Genomic DNA, 6,955 nt, shown 5'->3' on the forward strand with positions numbered 1-6,955 from the left:
TACTTGAAGCGACATGGAGCGCTCGGTATAGAAAAGTTCAAAGGACAAAGGGAAGCGTAGTGTAGCCTGTTATATCTGTGCAACAGTTTGAGCCTTTTCTTTTAACAGTTTCAAATTTCAGTTACTGTGCGCGTGAAGAACATTTCATAGTGCTCTCTACTCCAGTGTTGTGATCTAACAGACACCCGTAGAAAGTAACGTGATTTAGAAACAGCGCTAAACTCCAGCAAGATAAAGTCCTTTTATGCAAAACCATTGATCTTTATCTACAGATCAAATATAATAATAGGAACACTCAATCATCTTGGAGAGTGTGTCATCGTCTTGACTGTCAACCAAACACAACATGCAGTTTGAGAGTGCTGAATGGAGGATGACAGGCAGTCGCAGCCGAGAGAAGAGTTTACGTGAACTTGAATTTAACGACTTTAATACTCATCTGTAGCCTACCTCACATTAAACTATGGAAAACCTTCGTAAGACATGGATTATAGTGCAGTATAGTGTTTCTCATGCTCCAACCAATTTAATGACGTAAAAAAAGACAAAAGTAAATATAGGCTAGTCATTATTAAGTTGAAATCACTTGAGTTTGGTTCGATAACTGTGTAAAGTCCATCAATTATGGAGTGAGTTTAATTCATCTATAAAGCAGCTCTGGAGAAAAGAGTGATGTCATTATCCAGCTCAGCTCAGTTTAGATTCTCATTCAATAGTGTCTGTGCAGTCAAGTCAAAAATATTGCCAAAATTATCATGTGTCCCCATGAGCAAGCCAAAAGGTGACAGTGGCAAGGAACCCAAACTCCATCAATGACACTTTATTTATTTATTTATTTTAATTTTTTTGGGAATTGTCCATTATTAATTGTAAAAAAAAAAGTTAAATGAAATAGTTAGGATATTTTGTGTGTGTATTTTGATCTTTACTTTTGCTAGATGTGTTTGTGCCACCACTCTATTATATAATATAATATAATAGACATTTTTTAATTTAGTTTACAATCATTTAAAATAGAGATGAAATACTACAAGAGAAAGAGAAGTTAAATGGCCACACAATTTTGTTTTTCATGTCAACATTTTATTAGTATTAGTTCAACATCTGTGCCTTTTGCAACATTCTATTATCTTACAATCCGTATGTGTTTGTGTCTAGGTTTGTTTATACGGTTTGGTGTCAAATATTTAAAAACAAAAGTATAGTAAAACCTGTTGAAAACCAACTTCATTTAAAGTGGTTTTCACTAAAATGCTGATACATTTACCAAATCAAGTTTTGCTTCAAATCTAATGTCAACAGGTTTGTGTGATATTTAGGTTTAGAATTTATGATCTTTGTATGAAAACCACTACATCTGTAAGAGCTCCTCACTAATATCATTTTAAAGTCTGTGTGTGTGTGCTTCACTCTGTAGCATACAACAGAAAACCACTAAATGTGTTATAGTGATTCTGATCATCACAGATCCAGCAGCCAGCCTGGAGACCGATGGTAATATGGTCCCCTGCGCTGAGCTGCGCAAGCAGGACGGCAGTGGCCTGGTCCTCCTGGTCCTGTCCATAAATCTCCCTAAGTGCAGTTAGGGCCACACCATTCTTCCTGATACTGGCACAAACAGCCAGCGATGCGCCTGGTGAGCCTGCGTCGCTGAAAACAGTAAATGCCAGGTTATACACGCCTGACCGTGGAACCGTGAACACACCGGTAGATGAGTTATAGGCCTCTCCAATGTTGATAAAGATGCTTTGATAGACCAGATTTGTCGCCATCCTCAACGGACCAATGCAACGTCTTCTGTCAGTTAGACCCACAGAAAACGCCACTCGGTTGTCTAAAGAGTAACATGTATGAAACACACAAAAATTATGACACAAAATAAATAAGGCCAGATTAGATGGAGTTAACAGATAAGATGCAGTTATTACTAGTCAACATGTTTTTTCTTTACTGTTTTAAAACAGGATTTCATTTCAAACTACTCAAATTTCTGTGTTATTTTGCCTGTTTAGTTTGTAAGTGCTAGGAAACGAAAGCTTCTCATACTTTTATTTTGCCCCAGTTAGAGTTACAGTACATAAACACCCCCTCTATATTGAATAAAGATCCATAAAGTTCATTGAGCTTGAGGTGATGTGCTCAAAGATATATATTCAGACAACAACCACATGAGTTCTGGTCAGTCAGGCATGCTAGTGAGAGCGCAATAAAGATATTATTCACACATGATTTCTAACTTTACATTTTGGTGTATTTCATAATGCTGTAAATTTCCATATTATTAAGATTTTCATGGAGACTTGCAAAGACTTACGGTTGATGGGATCTGGAGCAAGGGTTTGTCCTGGTCCATCCCAGCTGAAGGCCTTTTCCTGGCCCAGCACCAGCGGCAACACACAGAGCAGCACAACACCTTGCCCTGATTAAATTGTTCACAGAGGGTAATCACATTCTGTCAGAACTTTGATGATACCGTTACAGTCTGTACGGCACAGAGTCAGTTTGGTTTACGCTCCATGGCTCATGAAAACAGACCAGTGTAACAGACAGTGTATTAAAATTTGTCACTTAACTAGGCCCACATGGAATCTGTCTGCAGTTTTCCCATTTGTTTATGTTAGCTAATTTAATCATTCTTTCGGCAACCAATAAAAGTGTCATAATCGCAGCTCTACTAAACACATTTTACTAGGTTTAAATTGATTTTGTAAGATTCCACAAATTTTTCCAACAAAATCAGAAAAAAGTCTGCAGATTCCATCAGGGCCTGCTAATATCTAACATTATATATATATATTATTGTAATATATTGTAATATTTTATTGTAATATGGTAATTATATATATATTAAAATGTTAGATGGTAAACATTTTAAATATTAAATAAACATTTATTAAAGTTAATTATTGTTTAAAATCTGTAAAAAAAATCTCTTGAAGTTTTTGTTAAAATTGTTTTTTTTATTTAATTCTCTTTCTGAAGCATCTGTGAGTTTCAAATGGACTTGTTTTAGACTAGTTTATAATAAATTAATTGTAATAATTAAAATGTATTTAAACAAATAAAAATAAATAACATAAAATAAAATATTGCCAAAATAAATATTATTCAAAACTTTATGAATTACAAAGCAAGCAACTTCTTTTAACACGTGCAGTGATCTGTCAAGTTTGTCTGTTAGACTTTTACTGTCATAATAAATATTTCTTTACAGAAGCAGTGATTATTTTCTCACCTTTCATGTTTCACAGCTGTTTCTGTTTCTGCCTTTTGGGTCTCAGTGGAAGTGAGTGAAAATTGGAGTCTGTGTTATGTTCAGCTTTATATCCTGGCAGCACTCCTCCTCCTGTATTCAAGGAGGGAGAGTCAGGTTTGTGTTTGTGAAGACTGTGATTTCCCTCAGATGCACTGAAATGCAAAACCCCACAGAGCTTTACACTATACCGCCACACAATGACACGCATCAAATTCGATGAAACTGAACGCAAGATTTTAAAGCGATCAGACATGTGGTTTCCCAGGAAAGGATCTCTGTTTCTTATTGACTGAAGTCCCAGAACAGCTATTCAAAGAAACACACCACACCTCTATCTACAATACAATACAACACAGTCAGAGATGATGCAAAAAAAAATCACAATAATGTGTGCTGTAATTTCAGTCAAGTATTCTCACATGACATTTCTTTATTTGACATTATTTGAGTAGACTCAGTTCAGTGTTTACAGTCTGATAGAGATCTCAGTGCAACAAAGCCATAAAGCTCAAATAGCACACAATAAAGCTCATTTAGCCAGCAAAATAATAACCCCAGCAGAGAGAAAGAAGCACTTAAAGGGATAGTTCACACAAAAAAGAAAATCCTTTCGTTTACTCACGTTCATGCCATTTCAAACCAGTAGAACTTACTTCTGTGCATCACAGAATCAAGAAGATATTTTGAAGAATGTTGGAAACCAAACTGTTTGGTGAAAAAGAAAAAAACACTAGGACATTTTCTCAAAAATCTTCTATGTTCCACAGAAGAAAGAAAATCATACAGGTTTGGAATGGCATGAGCATGAGTAAATGATGACAGCTTGAATTTTTGGGTTATTGTTTGGTTTTATTTAGTCTTAAATATAAATAATATATTACATTTCAGAAAGGCAAATGGGTCAAAGACATAAAAATCAGCTTGTTACCACATGAAAAATCAGTAACATGATGACACACCAGTGTATGACCCCACATCTGTCATCTGTCAACACATCTGTCACTTATTTTTTAAAGGGGTATTGTTTTGAGTGTCGAATGTCTCACTAATTTATGTATTTGGCCACTGCTTTTGTCTAAAATGGCTTGCATTCAAGGTATGTATCTTATCAGCATGTGTTTCCCCTGGGATTCAAGTCGATGTTTTTCAGGTAGCTAGCAGGTATAGACAGACAGACAGACAGGTTGCTACTTGGTGGTATGAACCAGTGTAAAAACAACAAACACGAGCATCACCAAAGAGCGTTTATGATTTATAGATCATTAACTGTGAATTACTCGCAAGTTTAAAAATGATAAAGACACATTTAGCCAGGGGTTTGTTTTTGCAGGCAAGCCACAGCCCAGCTGCTGAAATAAAACCAGGAAGACTTCAGACATGCACTCATTATGTCATGCATAAAGCATTCTTTTCCTTTTATCCCTTCCTCTCATTCATCCTCTTTTACTTTGCTGTCGTAGGAGCCTTGGCCTTTGTATGCTGAAACATATCCGCTGGTATCAGGGATGTCTTCCCTCCCCACACGGCCTTTTCCCTTTCCTGACACTTCAAAGCGCTCCTTATGAGAACCAGTGTACTTGTTGGTGTCTGTTAACCTGTCTACAGCGGAGGCTTTTGCCACTTTCTGTGAGAGAAAGAGATTATCCATGGTTAATGTTTATGTTTATTGCTTAATCTATGAAGACAGACTGTTTTGATTGGCTAGTACTCACAGTGACACCAACGTTGGCGGGTTCTTTGCCGGCAATAAGACTGTAGAGAAGCTGTACTGCCTCGTCCTGGCTCTTCCCTTTAAAACGTTTTGTAGCCAACTCCGCCATGGCTTGAGTGAACTGCTCAAATGTGATGGCGCGTGCTGATTTAACCCTAAAACACATAAGCAGATACAAAACAGCACAATCTTAGGCCCAGTAATGTCTATTGTGCTGCACAGCATTCAAAGAAAAACTGTTCACTGTGAGAATAATCATACTTGACTTTGCTGAAGATGATGTCCACATCTGTGCTGGTGACACTTTTGCCATCGATGACCTTGCAGTCCTTGCACAGCTTAACAAAGTTTTTCCCGTTCATCTCCTTCCCTGTTGCTTTGGTGTCTCCATGCACTGCAAATTTACGAAATGCCGTCTCAACATCTGCCAGTGATACCTCACTGGAAACTTCAGCCATCCTGTCAGATCTAGCATTAGAGAAAGAAAGAATTTTAAAGAAAGACAGAAAAGGGAAGACAGATATTTTAAGGTTTGATTATGCAATTTTTTGATGTTTTATTGCAATATTAGAAAACTGATCCTTCCAACCCTGGCTTCTTATTGATCCAGTTATTTTAGTAGCCTATTATTTGTATACTATTATAGTGTTTATTAATATTTTGAATTAGCATTTATTTAGTCTTTTTTTTAGTTAATTATTTTATTTATTTTTTTGCTTTTGTCATTTTTAGTTTTTAATATTTCTGTTTAGCTTTATTTTTATTTCAGTTTTAGTTTTAGTACTTCAACTTATTTTACATCAGTTAGTTGCCAAGCCAACATTTTTTTCAAGGTTTTCATCTAATTTTTTTTTAATTTAATTTAAGCTTTATTATTATTTTTTTTTATTATTATTATTTTAATAGTTCCAGCTGTAAATCCTTGACATGGTAACATCATCTATGTGCACCTGTTCATGTGCAGCCATAACAGATCCTGATTTTTGTTACATTCTAGATCTTCTACTGAAAGATGCCACATAATGAACTTGCTTAGCATTTTAATGAAAATATGTGTACTTTGTGTATTGTTTTATATGTATATATATATATATAATAGTTTTAATTAATATTTTGGATTAGTTTTTATTTTTATATTTTATAAATATATTAAATGTATTATCATTTTAATTTTATGCAGGACTGCGGCTCTCTAGGACCGAACTTGCCTACCCCTGCTCTAATGGCTTCAGGGCACCTCTGTCTAATGTCTCTGAGCAACTCATCACTTACAACACAACCACATTATATATTAAGACCTACTCACAGCAGATCACCATTGCTGACAGCACAACTAAAGGAACAATGACTGTTTACACTCTTAAATAAAGGTTAATAAAGAAGTAAAGTTTTCGGCATTGATGGTTCCAAGAAGAACCTTTAACATTCATGGAACCTTTCCATTACACAAAATGTTTATAGTTATACACTTTATAGAGTATAAAGGTTTATTCAGATTATTAAAATATTCTTCACACTATAAAACATGGTTATTTTAAGAACTTAAAAAGCTAGGTTCCTTGGGGAACTCAAGTGGTTCTTCCATCGCAATGGTTCAAAAAACTTTTGGAACCCTGATTTTTAAGAGTGTACATGGACAAGAATAATTGGAACTTCATCATATTCCAGTTGGAAATGTAATGGCATTAACAATGATTGCAATAACCAGATTAGGCCAACATATTATCTACCATAACCATAACAGATCCTGATTTTTGTTACATTCTAGATCTTCTACTGAAAGATGCCACATAATGAACTTGCTTAGCATTTTAATGAAAATATGTGTACTTTGTGTATTGTTTTATATGTATATATATATATATAATAGTTTTAATTAATATTTTGGATTAGTTTTTATTTTTATATTTTATAAATATATTAAATGTATTATCATTTTAATTTTAGTTTTAGTAATTTTGTTGTGTCACTTTTATTTTTTTTTTCAA

General features: G+C 34.8%; 1 protein-coding gene and 1 long non-coding RNA gene across 2 annotated transcripts in view; both read right to left on the reverse strand.

Annotated features, from left to right (window-relative positions):
- Window positions 1-2,153: 2,153 nt before the first annotated feature.
- Window positions 2,154-3,287, reverse strand: LOC107710569 (uncharacterized). The gene is made up of 3 exons (XR_001636613.1): window positions 3,236-3,287; window positions 2,315-2,419; window positions 2,154-2,192 (listed from the first exon to the last, which is right to left on the reverse strand). It is a non-coding gene; the product is annotated as an uncharacterized LOC107710569 (long non-coding RNA).
- Window positions 3,288-4,583: 1,296 nt separating this feature from the next.
- LOC107710570 (tubulin polymerization-promoting protein family member 3-like) overlaps window positions 4,584-6,955 on the reverse strand; it is a 3,759-nt gene continuing 1,387 nt past the window's right edge. Inside the window, exons 2-4 of the mRNA XM_016515375.1 lie at window positions 5,229-5,435; window positions 4,969-5,122; window positions 4,584-4,880 (exon numbers count right to left, since the gene is read on the reverse strand). Coding sequence (XP_016370861.1) covers window positions 4,686-4,880; window positions 4,969-5,122; window positions 5,229-5,425 — 546 coding nt within the window. The 5' untranslated portion in view covers window positions 5,426-5,435 and the 3' untranslated portion in view covers window positions 4,584-4,685. The remainder of the gene's footprint in view (window positions 4,881-4,968; window positions 5,123-5,228; window positions 5,436-6,955) is intronic.

This window comes from Sinocyclocheilus rhinocerous, unplaced genomic scaffold (assembly GCF_001515625.1).
Source record: "Sinocyclocheilus rhinocerous isolate Xijiao unplaced genomic scaffold, SAMN03320098_v1.1 scaffold1619, whole genome shotgun sequence".
Lineage (NCBI taxonomy): Eukaryota > Metazoa > Chordata > Actinopteri > Cypriniformes > Cyprinidae > Sinocyclocheilus > Sinocyclocheilus rhinocerous.